We start from the raw sequence: 18,605 nt of genomic DNA on the forward strand, positions 1-18,605 counted from the left end.
ATTTTTTCCTATATCCCGTCTCAAAGATAACCCAGAGTTTCAACAAGGTGTAATAAATATCTCGTAGAGAGCTACCACATCTAAGAAAAACAAGCACCTATTCTACTCATCCCTACTCTAATACAGTCTCAACAAAAACACAATCTAAAGACTTATCAAAACGGTTTGAATCCGAAAGTTGCATCACCACCACCAACAACTATGGCTAATTTATTGAGTTTTCTTCCAACGAGTGCAATTTGCAATTCCAAAACCCTCTTATCTGTTCATGATGACCTTAAACTATGTTACGAAAAGCTGAACAAACTGTTAGGGCTTTTACTTTGTTGGCTGTACCTGTTCAGTTACCAACTAGCGGTACCCTAGTCACTTTTGCTTGGGCTTTCATTTCGATATCAATTGGTTTATTCTAAATTTAGTCCATCGATATTAAATTGTGCTCCATAAGGGATAACACAGCTTTGACTCAAGTTCCACGATAGCTGAAAAAATTAGTTAAAATCTAATTTAATTTCATTTATTAACAATTATTTGTTCAGAAGTAGTGAAGACGGTGTCTGTTTCGGATTTATTTGTGTGATATCCGTGATGGCATCGGTCGAAGGACCCGATAGAGGCAGAGCGTGGTTGATAGCATTTGCGGCATGCATCATCAACATGATTCTGTCCGGAATATCCAGAATGATCGGGATTTTATACGTCGCCGTCATAGACGAGTATGGAGTGAGCAGGCAAGAGGCGACTATTCCATTTTCCGTGCGGAACTCTATACGAAGTTTAGCAGGTGAGTCATTGGCAATCATTGACGCTGACTTCATTTCCAGATTGTTCTTTTCTGAAATAATTATGAAGGCATGAAAATCTTATGCCTTGTTCTCAGATGCATCCGTGAGAGACAAGTCACTCTTATTACTTTCTCCAGCAGGGCTTTGAAATCAAATTGTCTGGAAAATCAACGGCAATTACTAACTAATTTTCATTTTAGTAGTAAAAGACAAGCTGGCCGAACGCGATACGTGACTGTAGAAACGTATATGGTGGAAGTGCATTTCTTTCAAGAGTGATATCTATCTTGAAAAACGTAAAAATACACCTACATTTTGTTTCTACATGATGTTGTTTCGGTAATTATCATTATGTATCGCCATTAACAGATTGTATAACTATCATTAATAGTTATTCCAGTAGTTTCCAACCTCTCAAGTTCCAAGTACCCCCCTAGATATGCGTAGGTGACGTGTGTACCCCCCTAGATATGCGTAAAAGTTTACGTACCCAAAGAAATATGTTCAGGGCATTTGTACTTCTTGATATGCATCGAATTGTTACGTATTCCTAGAAATGCGTATAAGAGGCTTACTTGTATCACTAATATTTTCAGGAGACATGTCACAACCTTGAAATACGTTTTTCATTCGTTTTTTCCGGCATTGCTGATTATTTCCTCGTGTATCCTGTGTATCCTGTATTCCGTGGCATATTTTCAATTGAAACAATACACTAACACAGCAATTTAATTAATTAAAGTGGATTATTAATTATCTAAAATGGTTATTTAAGGGTAACGTTTTGCCTTGATTTTAATGTTTTCTATACTGCTGCTTAGCAAAGCTACTTGCTTAGCAGAATTGAATAGTTTTTCCTCGAATTTTATTCCCAATTTTATTATTTCTGCGCGATTTTATAAATCTCTGAACACGTAAAATTTCAGCATCTTTCAAAAAATGGCACCGACGCGGAATCACTTCTTTCTAGATAAAAAGAAAGTATTGTATTTACATGGCTATATATTTTGCACTGAAGTGACAGTAAAATATACGTGCTTTCTAAAATACTAAAAAAGAAGAAACAATTGAGAAAAGAAATTAGTATAATGGGTTTTTTTAAAATAAATATTTGCCATGTATAGTGTGCATTCGAATAATATGGAGTATCGAGTTTTCTCTGCCTTCAGGTATAGCTTCCAAGTGAAACGGTGATAAACATCTTTAAAATGCCCCCACGATGCTGTAGATTCAATGTCGCTCGGTTGCCACCCTCATCACAGATTCTAAAGAAGAATATTTGTTTTCCTACTTCCTGAAATTTACTTAAGCTAGTTTTCGGAAGTGTTTATCGATTATTAGAAATGTGCCAATAATTTCAAAGTAAGCACAATGTAAGCATTAGGAGAGACATGACAACAACTTTCTAATTGGAAATTACAGCACGAGGGGGGGGGGGGACAGTATGAAAATTTAGCTATTTTATTTTGTCACACACTGTATTTTCACTTAAACTAATACAGGGTAATTTTTAACGCTTGATGTACGCCGAGAGCGGTTGATGAGATAAAATCTAGGTTTTTTATAAAATTATTCTTTAATTTATTGCGACTTAACTAGCCTTCCATTTCACGTCATTGGTGATTTTTCAGCAGTTTTAGCAATAGATGGCAACTGTACTTGCCTATGGCAATTTTTTCGCGGTAATTGACAACAGCCATTATGATTCCTCGTTCCTCCCCCCCCCCATATTTTTGTGAAGGAAATATGGTCAGCCTAGGCATTTATAATGTTGTATGTACAGGGTGACCAAAAAAGTCCGTAGAAACTTTAAAAAATCATAAAAACGGGAAAAATAACCGAAGTAAAAAACTGTTTGCAGGGTTAACATCGCTAGGTCACGGGAAGTTTTTTAAGACAGGAAAAAAACAAAAGAACAGCCGATAAGTAGCGCTGACGTACACAAGTCAAAGAAAAGATACGCAAATTACGAACAAAAAGCCTCCAAATCGTTTATTACAGCAGTACATGTTCCACATGACCACCACCGCATGGAATAACACATTGCAGGCGAGTCACTAATCCAGCAACCGCAGAGTGCAGCAGGTCCACACTCACGGTTTGCAACGGTGAACTGATTGTGGATTAGGAGCGCACGTTCTTATAACCCTCTCCTTTGCATATTTACACCGAAGTCACTCGTACCAGTGCCACCTATCGGCTGTTCTTTTTAAGTTTCCCCCCATCTTAAAAAAATACCCGTGACCCAGCGATGCTAACCCTGCAAACCGTTTTTATTTCAGTTATTTTTTCCGGTTTTTATTCATTTTTTTAAAGTTTCTCCGGACTTTTTTTCCCTCCCTGTAATTGTACTCGATACATTTTTTACCGGAATACCTACTACTACTATTACTACTTAACTATGCATACACCTCGTACACATTCCACTGCGAAATTTCTAATGAATCGGTGCATGCCGGAACGTGCGGATTCGTGTCTGCTGGAGGTTGGGTGTTCAGTTCTGCTCTGGAGTGGCACCGTGCGGGACGCCGACAACAAAACTTTCGACATAGGTTCATCTCTAGTGACAGGGCTCAAAATTTTCTATAATGATTGGGTCATCCAGGTTTTCTGGTTCCCAACTTCGAGGCATAGAGAGCAACAGGCCTACAATGGTGAAATCTTTAATTATTACATCTCATTCATAGTTAGAAAAATTGATGGCAAATGGCATCATTACACATAATAAGCATTACACTGAAACAACTTTACGTTAGGTTCACAACACGGACACGCGCATTCCAAATGTGCCAATTCCTTAGAAATTCCACAAGGCATATGGATGAGGTGCATGTGTGGTTCAATGGGCTTGGGTGGTCTAAGATGAAGAGGAACTGAATAGTGAGTGGACCGGGTTAGGGGGGGGGGAGGTCCTCTGTCGAGATAGTGGTAGGAATTAATATTGGTTCAAAAGTGAAAAAGGTTCAGAAACCACCGCTTTAATGTTATTTTATTTATTTATTCAATATTGGTTGGCCGAGGCCTATACAAGGGAATGCGGTGATGAAGTTAGACAGAGATGATTGATGTCGCAAAGAAAATCGGGAATTGTTTCACAATCAATAATGTTTGGGGGGAGGTTGTTTCAGTCGGTTATTGCTCGAGGAAAGGAACTAAATTTGAAACAATCTGTGGATTGAAAGATGGGTTTCACAATTTTTGTGAATGGTTAATTCTTTTTGAAAAGTATGAAGCCGGAGTTAGAAGGTTCGAGGTGTCGATATGAAAAAGACCGCGGAGAATTTTAAAAAGGAAGGATAACCGAGAGATATATCTACGGGTAAAAAGCGGTTGCATATTGAGTTGGCGCTTGAGCTCAGTGACGGAGGCAGAGGATGACCAACAGTTAAGAATGAAGCGGGCGGATTTATTTTGAATAGATTCTAATTTGTCTACATTGGAAAGAGTATAGGGGTCCCAGATTTCACAAGCGTATGAGAGTAGAGGAAGGATGTAGGTTTGGAAGCAGAGATGTCTGAGGTGACGGGTGGACTTTTTGAGGTTCCGACGAAGAAAAAAGTGTTTTTGGAGACATTTATGAAAGAGGTAATCAACATGGAGATTCCAACGGAGGTCGGCAGAAATAGAATGGCTAAATATATCATAATATACATAAATTTATGACTTCCACATGACGCTTAAACTGGACAAAAATTACCGATATATACGAGAAATAAAAACTTCCCATAACAAGATAACCTTTTCTGGTATCCAAGTTTCTATTTCGACTATCGACATCTAGATCGGTCATTTAGCTGTTAGCTATAGTCATTCAATGCACTCAAACCAGCTTCTCAGACTTGATGCCACTGGTTTTGTTCTGGAACTTATTCCAAAATGATTACCACAATTTATTATTAGGATTACCAGGTACTTTGAGACACTACTGGAATCACTACGGTGACAAAGCCCGATTTTTCATTTTACCCTGTTCTGTCACCCCCCCCCCCAACCGAAATGATGCTGAAACATTGTCGGAATAAAGAACAAAACCTATTTGAACGAGACGGTTCTGGAGTAGTTTCCTATTAAATTAGTCACAAATGAAGAAATGAACTGACAGGAATCGCCTGTAACATCGCTATAAAACTGTTTTCACTGTATACAGGACGCATTTACTAAGAAAGTCACTTTCAATCTGATTCGTTTCTAAAAATCTGAGCTATTCCGTGCGATCAAAGAATATTGCTTCGCGACCTCATCATCACACAGATCTAAACTGCAAAAAAATTCAAATTGTTGCAGCTACATTACCAATACTGTTACTCAACCGTACATGCATCTCGTACACATTGTTCTGAGTTATTTCTAACGAATCGGTATAAGTTGGAATGTATGTGAACCGATTGATTTTAAAAGGGGACTTTTGTGGCCTTAAAAATGCAGTAGTCCTCTTTAAGAAACAAGTAGTTCATGCAGAAGAATATGTCCTCTCCACTTGTAAATACAATATATACAAAAAAAAAACTGGCTGCAATGTAAAGATACTGATTTTGGGAAAGAAAAATTCAACTCTGCCTCTGGGTGAACTTGAACAACGCCCTCTCGCATCCCGGAAGTGTGCACTACCACTGTGCTATAGAAGCAGACAGAATGTTTCTTCCTCGGGGGCATATGTATGATGAACGGTAACATGCGATGGATGGTGACAGTCTAATGGCGTAAATAACATTAATGCCTTCAAATGGCAACATATATGTTGAGAAATATGTTCTCTTCACGGTTAATTCGGTGACTGAAGTCGCCGTTCATCATATATACGCTGCAAGAAAGGTATATTCTATCTGCTTCTATAACATAGTGATAACGCACTCATCCAGAATACGAGTAGGCTTTCGTTCGAGTTCCCGTAGAAGCGGAGATGAATTTTTGTCCAAAAATCTGCATCTGTACATAACAGCCAGTTTTCTGTGTATCCTGTCGGAATGTGTGTTCTGAATATATTTGTGGCCTTAATGTATTTATGTTGTCTTATGTTATGCGTTTTTCGCATTTTTTCCGCAAAGCTATAACATAGCTTTCTTCAATGAGGTGTTTATAAACATGAGCCATATTTACGTATTTTCAAGTACTGGTATTAGCATCTCTTCGCGGAATTAAAACGTTAATAATTGCTGTGCGATAAGACGGTGGGGATTTCTGAAGGAAAATTCGGCTCTGATATCACTTATTTGTTTTCGTAATTATCATTAACTGACTAATAGTTGCTCAAAGGATGTTTATTTTTTATTGTAGGTCCATTAGTGGGTGTTGTCGGTCAGATGGTAGGTATAAGGACGATAACATTTGTCGGGGGTGTCGTAGCTGCTCTCGGTGCCTGCTTGTGCTCGATCGCTCCGAATATTACTTGGCTGACCATACTATGGGGAGCAGTGCACGGTAAGTTATTTGCGAATCCGAAGACGAGTTTCAGCTGCTGAGCTGTTGTGTATCACTTCACGCTTGATATCAGCTGTACCTCAATTGTTTTTATTGGTGCAGGCTCCGGATTCGCATTCGCCAACACGTTGTTCCAAGTGATCGTCAACCAGTACTTCGAGAAATACAGAGCAACGGCATCGGGTTTGGCCTTATCTGGTGCCTGCGTGGGATCTCTGGCGTTTCCATTCCTGTTTGAAGCCATCATAAGCGCATATCGCCTTCCTGGAGCATTTCTCATCCTCGGCGGTGTCGTGATGCACGTTCTGCCAATGTCTCTGTTTTTGTGTTCACCGCCGTGGCTTAAGCAGAAGAAAGTCTCAAACAGTGAGCTGATCTGTACTTTCTCTTTCCGTCTTTTTAGAATTGAATGTGAATCAAAATTTGTGAATTTTTTTAAATTCATTATATATATATATTTGCCGCATAACGGCCATTCTTTGTAGAAGATCGAAAAGATGATGAACCACACAGGACAGTGACGACAAGGTCGTTCAATATTTTCCGGGTTAGTGCCGTCTTTAGGTGTATGAGAGAGGTGCCCCCGCGCTTTGAGGTGGAACCACGCTTTTGATAATTTAAATGAAAATATATACGTCAATAAAACATTTTTGTTGCGGCAAAACAAGAAACAAGATGAATGATCTTCATATATAAAAATACAATTAAAATGTTGATGTGAGGAATCAACGAGAATTATTCGTATTGCCAAGGGACTAAATCAGGGCCGTCTCTATTCTACCGGGCCTGCTTGTGAGTTTCGATGACGTCATACAAATAGGCCGATGGTCGAAGCATCGTCTGCACCCTATCCCTGAACCTGTATGCTTTTATTACACTTTTCCGTAATATTAACTATAATTCAAGCACCCTTTGTTCAATCAAAATCTTAAGGGAAGAACTCAGGAAGTTTTTACTTGTTGTGACAGAGAAAATTTTTGTTTGCGGTGTTGACTACGCGCTTATTATCTCGCTTCGAAGCCAACGTCAGGTAAGGGTAGCACTTTTCCGGGTGAAAATCTTCGGATTTGCTTCCAAGGCCCTCCTCGGGGTTTTAGAATCTACAGATTTAGCTTGCCTGACTTTAAGGTTATTACACCCCTGCAAAATTTCTTGAACATTCTGGTGGCAGTGTTGCACACTAACCCTGGTGGCATTGCTATAGTTAACTAAGCAAAGCTCAATCTATGATGGCGACATTTACTGGTATATCTTTTTTAGGTAAAATTTTTTATGACACACAGACATATTGCAAAGAGTTTAAATCGCCTCATTAATTTCTAAAATCCGTTAATCCATTAGATGCTTAAGAAATAAATAAAAAATTCAAGGAAAATTTTTAGAACTCGTTCTCACTATATAAACTTTTACGATTTCTATCTTATAATCCATCCAACACACGTGTTCTTCTTCTTGTAATATATACAGAAACCGAAGAAAACTTGGAATCGGCTGTCCCACCATCGTCCAACACAAACCAAACTCAAGAAGCTTCTCACATCAGAGATCCACAATCGGTACCAAAGTACGATGACGAAGAAGACGAGGAAGAATTTCAGAGACGGAATATACTACGTTCGACTTCTATCAGCGATTACCCCGAAGACCGGTTCCAGGTTTTGAGCGCCGAGCAAAGAAGCACTCCCGAGCGCTCTTCCATACGTTCGAGGAAGTCACACCAATGCCAACAGGACGAGCAACACTATAACCATCACGCGAATGGCAAGTGTCCAGCCGTCAGATGCGTCTCTTACGTCATCAAAGAAGTGAGTGTACGATGATTAGAGCTCCTCAAACCAACGCTGGCTCATTCGTCATCTTTGAGAAAAGTGCGACGTTTTTATAATTGTTATAGCCAATCACTGTTCTCTATCCTGCTTTTATTTCTGACAAGAAATTTTCTCAAAGATGTACGACGAGTCCGCTTTTCACTATAGGATCCAGTTATGATTATTACTAGGACTAGGATTTTTCTATATATATATTACTTTTTTTTCTACTATTTTCACGTAATAGAGCATATTTCAAGGATTTTAACGTATTATTTTTAATATTTCTGCATTTTTTTATGAGAATTTTTTTTTCTCCTTGTCATCCCATCTTCTACTGAGACATTTCAAGGTCAAGATAAAAAAAAAGAGAATCTTACTGTTCAGAATATCTGTACATTTTTCGTCCAAGTGACAATACTGCAATTCCATCTTCAAAGTTAGTGACAGAATTTGACGAAGACGAGCTGTTGTATGCTAGTCTTGTCCTCAAGGTTTCCCGGTGATCTCTCAAGTTCTTTTTCCACTTTCCTCTTCCCTCCCCCAAGAATAGCATTGTGGTGATTGATTTATAATTTTTATTAAGAGAGAGAGATTAAATCGATTTACCATTTACGTCACCCGTTCTCGAATCCGGACGCAACAATTCAGTAGTTCTGCCTCCATTAAAGTTATTATTAAATTTTGAAAATTGTGTGTAATGCGAGTTACTCTCACAGGCTAGGTATAGACAGTATAACTTTATTGCATTTAATGATAAATCGGACGAGAAAAAAGGTAATGCCCTCTTCATATTTGTTTTGCCTGTATGTATTATCACCTCAATACAGAACAAAACAAAACGAAATGCTGTCGAACATTGTTACAAAGTCGAAAAAATACAAAAAAGAAAAACATTTCCTACTAAACGAATTTTGCACCAATCAACAAAACAGTGAATTGATAATATCAATTAATATCCCGCTGAATAAGAATTAATATTTTTCAACGTGAAAAATATTTAATTCTTATTCAGCGGGAATTACATTGGGCAAGTTTGCCTTGAGGAGGTTCGACTATACTTCATTGAAGCATTTATAAACTTAATTAAGTTTATTGATAGATTTGTATTTTTAAGTTGTTTTTCCCCATAAGGGGGGGGGGGGATTTCCCCATATTTTTAGATAAGAAACTTTCAGTTTGATATAGAAACCAAAATAATTTTTAAAAAAGCTGAGTTACTGATTCTATGAGAGGCCTATATATTTGGCAGTTGGTAAATTGAATAATTTCTGTTCAAGCTACAAGTGAAGATTTAAAATAGTTATTTTAATTGCATTGATATTCCTCATTTGTACATCTTTTCACGAAAGTTAACTTTACCGGAAATGTGGAAGAAGAAAGTTTTTGGGGCATTTTTGTTGTTTTATGGAGCATATATTTAGTTTTTTTTGGCATAAGTGAATTTTTTCATATGTATAAGAGCATTTTCAAGCAGTTTTTAGGTAATAAAAATCATAGCCCTAATTATTACGATACGAGATTTTTTTTATGTTGTATTTCCACGGAAGTTTTCTGTTCTTACTCTAGGAAGATTCCCTACCGAAGAAAACCGAGGACGATACCAGTTTCTCAGCCACTACGATAGGCAACCAACCTTGCCCTACCATTGAGTCAAATCATTCGGTTGACAATCTGCAAAATCAACTTCCCGAAGTTCCAGGAAGTGTTCAAGCTGATAAAGGAGAGGAAGAGAAAAGGAAGAAGATGGAAAAGAAAAGCCTGTTGGCTAGTCTCCTGAGCGTACTACTTCTGTACAAGAATCCGGTATACGTATTGATAAGTGTGTCCTTTTCGACCTACATACTGATATTCATATCCATCCTGACAGTCATCGTAGACTACGGTAAGGACAAAGGAATGACTGACGCAGAAGGCAAATACCTAATCAATGCATTTGCCGTGGGAGATCTTTCCGGTAATTCCCACTAATTATTCTGAGATGATTTTGGGTGATTTTTCGGATTTAGCGGCCACACCTGATATTTCTGTTTCTATTATACAGGCAGGTTGTGTTTCGGCTGGGTGACGGACAAGAAGTTCATGGCGATCTACAAGTTCATGGCTCTGTGTCACGTCTTGCAAGGAGGTATCGTGGTGATGTTTCCTCTGTCGGGGTCTTTGCTCACCTTCATGTTTTTACTGGGACTTTACGGTATGACGGCTGGAATGGTGCTGGTGCATTTCCCCATACTAGTTCTGAAGTACGTCTCCGTGGACAATCAGGCTGTTGGTATGGGAACCGCCGGCTTTCTATCTGGGATAGTTACGAACGGAATTCCACCAATGATAGGTTAGACTACCATTGCCTACTGATTCGAACGATAAGTTAGCTTTTCCGAAATTTAACGTGGTTTTCTTTTTTCTTTTACTGAGTTATATGGGTAGTTGGAATGAAACTAAAGGTCAACAACGCTACAGGGAGTGCTTCCACATTCTAATTCGGACAGCAGCAATGCATGGTTCGGTATTTTCTGCTACAGCACAGAGTGTGGCTAGTCTAGGCACGTGACACCTGAGCAAAGGCCATTTAGCAATATTGATGCGTGATGTAACGAAAACAGCGCGCAAGCATTGAATCACGCCAAATAGCATTCGTTTGGAGACGCATTAATACTGCTCCCCCCCCCCTTCTGTGCTGTTACCACGAATAACCGAATCATGCGATGCTGCCACGTCTCGGTCACTGCGTCAAATACTTGAGTCGCTGTCTATTTCGGCAATATTCCATTCGAACAACCCCGTAGAATTAATTGCTACACATTTTCTAGTAATGCACGTAATACTAGTAGTGATTGTGAAAATTTCCTATGGACTTAGTCGGTCTGTGTCATTTTTTTCAGGTCATTTCAGGGACAAGATCGGGTCGTACGATGGTATGTTCTACTTCATTGGCGCAATATCATTGGTTTCGGGTGCCGTTTGGTTATTGGAACCACTTATGGCAAGGAAACTGCGTAAGAAAGAAGCCAGGCGAATCGCACTGAATAGGTGATTAGCCCTAGTGAGATACGAAAAAGAAAAAAGGAGAAAAATTGTTTCTCTCTTTTCTCTCTAGATCAGCGTTTCCCAACCTTTTGAACGTCTCGGCACCCTCGGGAATAACATTAAAAACTTAGGGCACCCTTCTCCTTGAATACAAAATGCAGTTTACTTCAACAAAAATCGTTTTGTTCGATTTTAATCAATGATATGAAAAAACTTGTGATTGATGCTTAGAGCACAGATACTTGAAATCAGGCCTTGCATTTGGCAACGGAACACATAAATCAGGCCCGTCATTTAGGGGGGTGGCGGGGGGGCCCCTGGCTTTTTAAAACACACTAAAAATGGTATGTATATATATATATATATATATATATATATATATATATATACATACATACATACATTGAGTACATGTTTGTAGCCCCTCCCCCTGGAAAAAGTTGGCATGACGGCGCTGAGACATAAATTGCCCTTTAAGGTCTTGTAGTCTATTTCTTGACAGATGGCAGCACTACACGTAACAATCATTACACAGAAACAAACTTCAAGTTATATTCACAACATATACGAGCACATTCCGGCATGTACCAATTCGTTAGAGATTCCGTAGAGGAATGTGTACAAGCTGCAGATATGGTTGAATAGTAGTAGTAGTCTATTTCTTGCTATGTATTTTATTGTCGTCATAGCAGAGAAGGCTTGCTCGCATAGATATGATGTTGAAAAGAACAAAAATGCGTTAATTGCATTTCGTTAGATTAAGATACTCCTCTCTCAGTAAAAGGCAAAAACCAGCCACCGACACCTCACGCTTGGTGAACTTACCTTCGAGTGGAAATCGGCGCAAAGATCAAATAATTCATCTCGTTCGAAAGCAATGAAATTTATTTCATGCGCACTGTCTGCGAAATCAAATGGTGACACGACCCAGTCGAGTTTCTCGGTGGAAAGAGATGGAAAGTGCATATCTATTGTATCTTGCAGTCTTGATTAGAGTTGACAAATGAGGTCTTTCAGCTTACCCGAAGGTAGGTGATGTCACTCTCTACGTTGTTACTATGAGGGTTTCGACAGCCGGCTGATGCGAAGATAAATCCAAGAAAGAAAATTCAACTGCTCTTGCGGGTAATTGGACCCACGTCCTCTCATTTTCCGGGTGAGCACCCAAGACCATTAAACTACAAAGCCAATGAATCCTCGTTCCTTAAGTTCGTGTGCACTGAACCAACACCATCTATAGCAGATGACCACCGCGCGAAGCTTTGACTTCGCTGAAGAAGTAAATTTCACCTGTATCCATTGGATATAGCAGGCCGACGCATGCTATATCTTTACCTTTTTTGCAGCGTGACCAAGGAATATAGGTGAAATGGACTTCTTCAGTGACGTCACAAGCTTCGCGCGAAGGCTTTCTGTTATAGATGGTGTTGGCTGAATGGGGTCGTACACGGACAGCCATACCTAACTCAGGCCAAAGCTCACATTACTGACACTGCCACCAGATGGTGACTTATCCGATGAGTCTGTCATGCATGAGAAGAGAGTAATTAATCCGACTTAAAAAAAATTTAAGACCTTAAGTGTGGCATATCTCGTGGCACTAATTAGCCGATATCACGGCACCCTAGGGTGCTGGGGCACACCGGTTGGGAAACACTGCTCTAGATATTAAAATATATGTTGTTGTGTGTTCACATACAAGTGGAAAGCTCACAAACCACAGCGCCCATGTGCCCGCAACAAGTAGTATAAAAAAATGAGGTTGAACTCATTATCTGTAGAAAATGATGAAGAAATTGTATTGAAGAGAATTTCATGTGTGAATGCATGTTGTGCACGTTATTTTATTTTTTATGCGACATGGATTTATACTATGTCCTTGCGCAATTTGAAATATATCATGTTCTACCAACAGAAATTGTGATCTGAAAAGTGGATCTGTATATTGGTCTATTCGAAATAAAGTGTTGTTTTAGTTTTGAAATGTTTCAGTTTTTCTTAATTTTCAATGAATTGTATGCAAAAAATGTTCAGAATCAAAAAAAAACCAATAATGTACTTGCTTTGATAGAAATTTTAATACATGCGCCGCATGTATTGCAATTTTATATATATAATTTATATATATATAAATAATTATAATGCCATCCCGACCTGTTTAAGGCGATGCCCCACCAAAGCATCTCTGAAATCCTCGCACCAGAACTTTTGTCAGTCGGAGTAACCCTCCCGCCCCCAGGAAACGTTATACTTCTCAAAATTTGGTTTTTTCATATAACAAAATATATTTTTGCCTTTTAAATTTTGCAATTCCCGGGACCCCCCTCCCCCAGTTCTTTTATTTTCCTTTGTTACTCTCTTCTGTTATTCAAAAAGGTAAACTATTTACTTCGAGGAAGCTAACAAGAAAGGTCAATTACTTAGTTTGCTCCTAGAAATGTCCGCACAGTCATCTTCTATATAGCAACTTAACATTTTATTTTACTATATTATTAAAAAATGAAATTATGTAAATTTTTCAGTAGGTCATTTTTGTTATAACTAGCTAGTTATACCCGCGGCTTCGCTCGCGTGTATTTCGTAATCTGAAAATTCCCCTTATGACCTTTTTAGGTGTTGAATTTTGAGAAATCCCTTCTCCCTCGCTTAGTGAGTTGATTATTATTATCTCTTACCTTGATTCTGGAATAACCGCTTTCATTAATTTTGAAATTATCACTTTTTTTCATCAATCAGAAATCATACTTCATTAATGAATTTTCTCGTATGATCTTCCATTATAATTCTGGAGTTATTGCTTTCAATTATTTTAGAATTATCACTTCATTAATGCTGAAAAAACTTACCTTTCTCATTAATATTTAGAATTATCTCTAATTCTAGAATTTTTCTTTCTCTCATTTTAATTTTATATATAGAATTATCTTTCTTTAATTCTGGATTTTTTTTTTTTCTCTTTAATTCTAGAATGCGTTTTGCATTAATTCTGGAATATTCTCGCTCTTTCATTAATTCAGGAATTACCTTTATTAATGATGAAATTATCGCTTTCATTAATTCTGGAATTATATTTCATTAATTTTATTATATATCTCATTAATGCTGAAATTATCTCCAATTAATTTTGGAATTAAATGCTTTGTAATTAAATTAAATCTCATTAATTTTATCAATGCTGAAATTATATATACAGGGTGGTAACTATCGACCGCCCAATAATTACACATGTGATTCCTTGTGAAAAACTAATATTTAAAAGTGTTTTCCGTTTTTTGATCTGACCCATAATTAATGAGTTATAACGCTTTAAAAATTGATGACGTCACTTAAAAATCCGGCCAAATTCACCAAACGTACACCAAATGTATAACTTATATGTATAATGTATAGTAGAATGTATAGTCCCGGTATTTTCTGTTTTTTTGGTCGTCCCGACTTTTTGGCAAAAGTGTCCCGGTTTTTCCCGTATTTTACACGAACCCTACTTGAATTTTTATTCTTTATTGAAGTCAAAGATTGACATTCTTTTTCAACTCATAAATTATTTTATGATAATTACAACTATATATGATAATATCAATCTCCCACATTTGCCTTGGTTAACTTTTTTTTTCGTGGAATATATTTTAATCCAATGTAATTCACAGTAATGCATCATTTCCCGCCATTGTGATATTTCTGTAATTTCAACAATATTTGGTAACTTTGTTCGGTTTTGGCGTCGTTTTTGGCGATAATTGGCAGTGTCCCGTATTTTCCCGTATTTGGAATCCCAATGTCCCGTATTTATCTCGAGGAAATATCGTCAGCCTAATTATAACCCTATGCAATCGAGAAAGTAAACCAGTTTCTTTTCCACCTTTTGTTGTTTTGTGTGCACACTTTACAAATTTTTAAGTGGGTGTTAATTATATATATATTACGATTTTATAAGATTGCAGATGTTTTTGAGTTCATCCATAAGATTAAGAAAAAGCTACTGCCATCCCGAAAATTCTGAAATTTTGCTCAAATGTGTTATTCGCCATGTTTAGTAAAATGAACTTCGGATTTCGAAGTTAACCCTTATTTTTTTAAACAAATATTGGATATTTTCTCATATTTTTGAAAATTTATAAATTTTTTCAAACTTTAAAATTCATAAAATTCTAACGGATGATCAAACATCGAAGTTCGAGATTCATCTCACTAAAAAATGCCATATAAATATTTCTGCAAAAATTCATAATTTCATAATTTTCTGCTATTCATAATTTTTGGTGTAGTATATATATATAGGTTTCTTTCAAATCTTAAACGGATGAGCTCAGAAACTGCAATTTGTGAAAATCGCGTTCAAAGCGTTTTTTCTTGTTCACATTTACACTATAATTCAGTAATTTTCTTAGTTTTATTTTGAAAAAAAAAAATTAACCCGATTGACAAGAAATATTTTGCATCTGATTTTCACGATTCAATGAAATATTTTTTTAAGTCATGTTTGAAAATTCGACTTCAGGGCGCCCCTTAAATGAATAAATCATCTCCAACAATTTCAAGATGAGATTTCTTTTTCCAGTTCCAGTTCAGAAGTTCTGGAAGATTTACATTCGCATTACATTTACATTACATCGCAGCTTTTGATTGAAATTATGCAACACAATTAACTTGAGTAACACAACAAACATAATGAATGATATCGATCACAGTTACAAATTGTCACGATTACAGTGTTTAACAATTACAGTTTAAAATTTTTACGATTTTTACGATTACAGTTTAAAATTTTTACGATTACAGTTTAAAATTTTTTCCGCCCCGTTGCCCTTATATGTGTATTTCGTTTCTTAATTTTTTTCCGAAAAATTACGATTACCCTCCCTCCTGGTTCTCAATTTTCGAAATTTGGAAATTCTTGGAAGCTTGGGCGACAGAGGGCGTCAGTATCGAGCGATCGGTAATTGGTGACGGCAATTTGCGTTACCGCTTTGCTGTTTTAGCGACAGAGGGTGCCACTAGACGACAAACGAAACAAGCACCTCCACACTTGTCCGACTCTTTTCTAGTGTCGGATTAGATTGGATAGTTAGTATCACGTGATCAATGACGTCTGATTAAGGATTTCCTCTCTAGTTTTGGCTGTTCTTCGTAGTTATGACGATTTTATTTATATTTTTGACATTATCAGCCAATCAGAATAAGGCTACTGTGACGTTATAGAAACATCACCGTATGTGTAAAGTGTACCTCCTGCTGTTACGTTTGGCAACTTATCGCCAAACACCAGCGTCTATTAACGATTTCGCTTTTATTTTGTCATTACGTCTCGTTTGCTCACACGATAATAAATTACAATGATATAATTTAACTATAATACTATAACGATCATAATAATAATGATATATATTATATAATAAGAATTATATTGACATGCAATAAATACAGTGGCTTGCCGAAACACAATTTCTATGTTTCGTTTTCTAATGAATCTATTAGCATTATGAATCAATAAATGATAGCAGGGCCCAGCTTCGCTGGGCGCTCGCTTCGCGAGCCGTTACTATTGTCAACTTGATGCAACTGAACCACATTTTGATTAAATCAGAAAAAAAAAAAAACCATTTTTTAGTGATTCAATAAACGATAACTTATTATACGGGGGTGGCCCCCCCATTCCCCCTGTATCGCCAAGTTCGCTGTTTGGGAGACCCCCCCCCCCATTCCCGTGCATCTGACAATTTGTGGTGAATTATAATATAATAAATCATGTTTATCCCGTGCAACGGTTAAAAGAAAAAAATTAAATGTGATAAGAAATTAAACTTTTCAAACGAAGATGCTAGAAAAAAAAAAAAATTGGATTTTTACGAAGGGACTCGAACTCATAACCTTTGTTTTAAGCGTCCCGTGAACTTCCCACTGCATCAATTCTGGTTGCCGAACTGAAGTTAAATTTAGAATATCCATTATTAAATGTCGCTAGGAAATATGGTGGCGCCAAATGGATCAAAAGTTACGGTAGCCTCGCGGTCTACTGTGACGTTTCTATGACGTCACAGTTGCTTGAAAAAAAAAATAGCGCCAAAGCCACATGCAAAAGGTTACAAGGAAGAAAATCCTGATTTTACGTCTATGATCACGCACGTCCAATCAAATTCGACACTAGAACAGAGTCGGACAAGGATTGAGGCGCTTTTCAAACGAATACCTGCCGTTGCGTATTAGGCACTCTCGCAGGGGTGATCGATCGGTTACTCGGTCGATTAATCGGTGATGTCACGGATCCATATCGATAGCCCGTCGAATCTATCGATACAACATTCGCGTCATCGAGAAGTCATCACGTGACCATCGATTACAGTTATTGCCGGCCTTGACACTCGAAAAACACCAAAATACATGCGGCGCAGACAAAGCATTAAAAAAAAACATTTTAAAAAAAAAAGTCCAGGCCCGAAAATTTACCGAAAAAAAAATGACAAGTTTCCAACAGAAGGTGGTGACACAACTGACGTGACGATGTTTCAAGTCACGTCAGATATCACCATGTCTTTACTGTCTATTGCTCCAAATATGGTTTGGAGTAGAGTCTACTGTTTCATACGCACATTCATAACATAAATGAGATTTTAAGAGGGGTCCCAGGGCAATTGCCTCCTTTCCTGACATGACAAGCACAATTATTTTCAATTGGGCATTTGTTTTGGCGCAGTTCGACCTAATTGGTTCTTGCTCTACAAAAATCAAAGTCCAATCGAATAAATACGCCCCTAAATACCTTCATTTTAATAAACCTTAATAAACCTTCATTTTAAAAAAATCACCAAGTTCAGCGCGAATCATGTAGGCTGGAATAAAAATTTCAAAGTAGTTCAGATCTTTCTTGTGAAAAGATAAAGTAAAAATTTATTAGTATTTCATCGCGATAAAAATCAATTGCAGTCAAAGGGAAATGAAAAATCGTCATTGCAACATGCAGAAATCGGTATGAAAATGTGACTCGATGAATAATCAATAGAAAATACCCAAGAAACACCACTAATTATTTTGAATACGCCAATTCATAAAATGACTAGTTTGATTGAAAGTTTCTAATCGAAGCGTTGTTATTATTTTAGTGTTTTCACAAGTCACCTTCGTCAAGCAACCATTTTTGCAATCTTCTTTGAAGTTTATTACGCATGACTGTGTTTCGATGTTTAATAAACGTTTAGACTGTGTTAACGTTAGACTGTGTTCGATGTTTTTAAAATAACTCAAAAAATATTGTCCTGTTTCATTGATCAATATGTAATCTGATAAAAACGATCGCGTAGCAAACAGAACGCACTGTACGAACCTTCCCCAAAAAATGTTGACTTGATAGTGAAAGATAACAAATTACCACATTTTGGCAAAAAGTATTGATTTGGTTGAAAAAAAAATTTCAAGTAGATCTCATTTGGCTAACACTTTAAAAATCTGGTGATAAATTTGCCAATATAGTGGACGAAACTAATACGTAATTATACGTAACAACAAGGTTACACTATCACCCTGCATTGAGAGTAAAAGCGCCAATCGTGAAGGAAAAAGGCCGAACTTGGCT

The 18,605-nt window shown here is 37.3% G+C and overlaps 1 protein-coding gene across 2 annotated transcripts; it reads left to right on the top strand.

The window, feature by feature from the left end:
• Window positions 1-338: 338 nt before the first annotated feature.
• Window positions 339-13,018, top strand: LOC149085667 (putative monocarboxylate transporter 5). Of its 2 annotated transcripts, none has more exons than XM_089232463.1 (7): window positions 339-784; window positions 6,060-6,203; window positions 6,306-6,569; window positions 7,671-8,008; window positions 9,581-9,968; window positions 10,056-10,343; window positions 10,894-13,018. In XM_089232463.1, exons 1-7 carry the CDS (start codon window positions 589-591, stop codon window positions 11,043-11,045), a joined length of 1,770 nt encoding a protein of 589 aa, XP_089088589.1. In that variant the 5' UTR covers window positions 339-588; the 3' UTR covers window positions 11,046-13,018. The 2 variants fall into 2 exon arrangements, with proteins under 2 accessions (XP_089088589.1, XP_089088590.1); XM_089232464.1 differs by having other exon boundaries at window positions 466-784; window positions 10,056-10,139; window positions 10,894-11,144.
• The last annotated feature ends 5,587 nt before the right edge of the window (window positions 13,019-18,605 follow it).

This window comes from Pholcus phalangioides, unplaced genomic scaffold (assembly GCF_987345545.1).
Source record: "Pholcus phalangioides strain wild (caught in Gottingen) unplaced genomic scaffold, Ppha-v1.0 ptg000006l_1, whole genome shotgun sequence".
Taxonomy (NCBI): domain Eukaryota; kingdom Metazoa; phylum Arthropoda; class Arachnida; order Araneae; family Pholcidae; genus Pholcus; species Pholcus phalangioides.

Bases quoted from the DNA above. Each gene is read 5' to 3' on its own strand.
- LOC149085667 (XM_089232463.1), top strand. From the start codon at position 589: ATGGCATCGGTCGAAGGACCCGATAGAGGCAGAGCGTGGTTGATAGCA. The intron at 6,204-6,305 runs GTAAGTTATTTG...TTATTGGTGCAG, and splicing joins ACTATGGGGAGCAGTGCACG to GCTCCGGATTCGCATTCGCC. The intron at 6,570-7,670 runs GTGAGCTGATCT...TAATATATACAG, and splicing joins GCAGAAGAAAGTCTCAAACA to AAACCGAAGAAAACTTGGAA.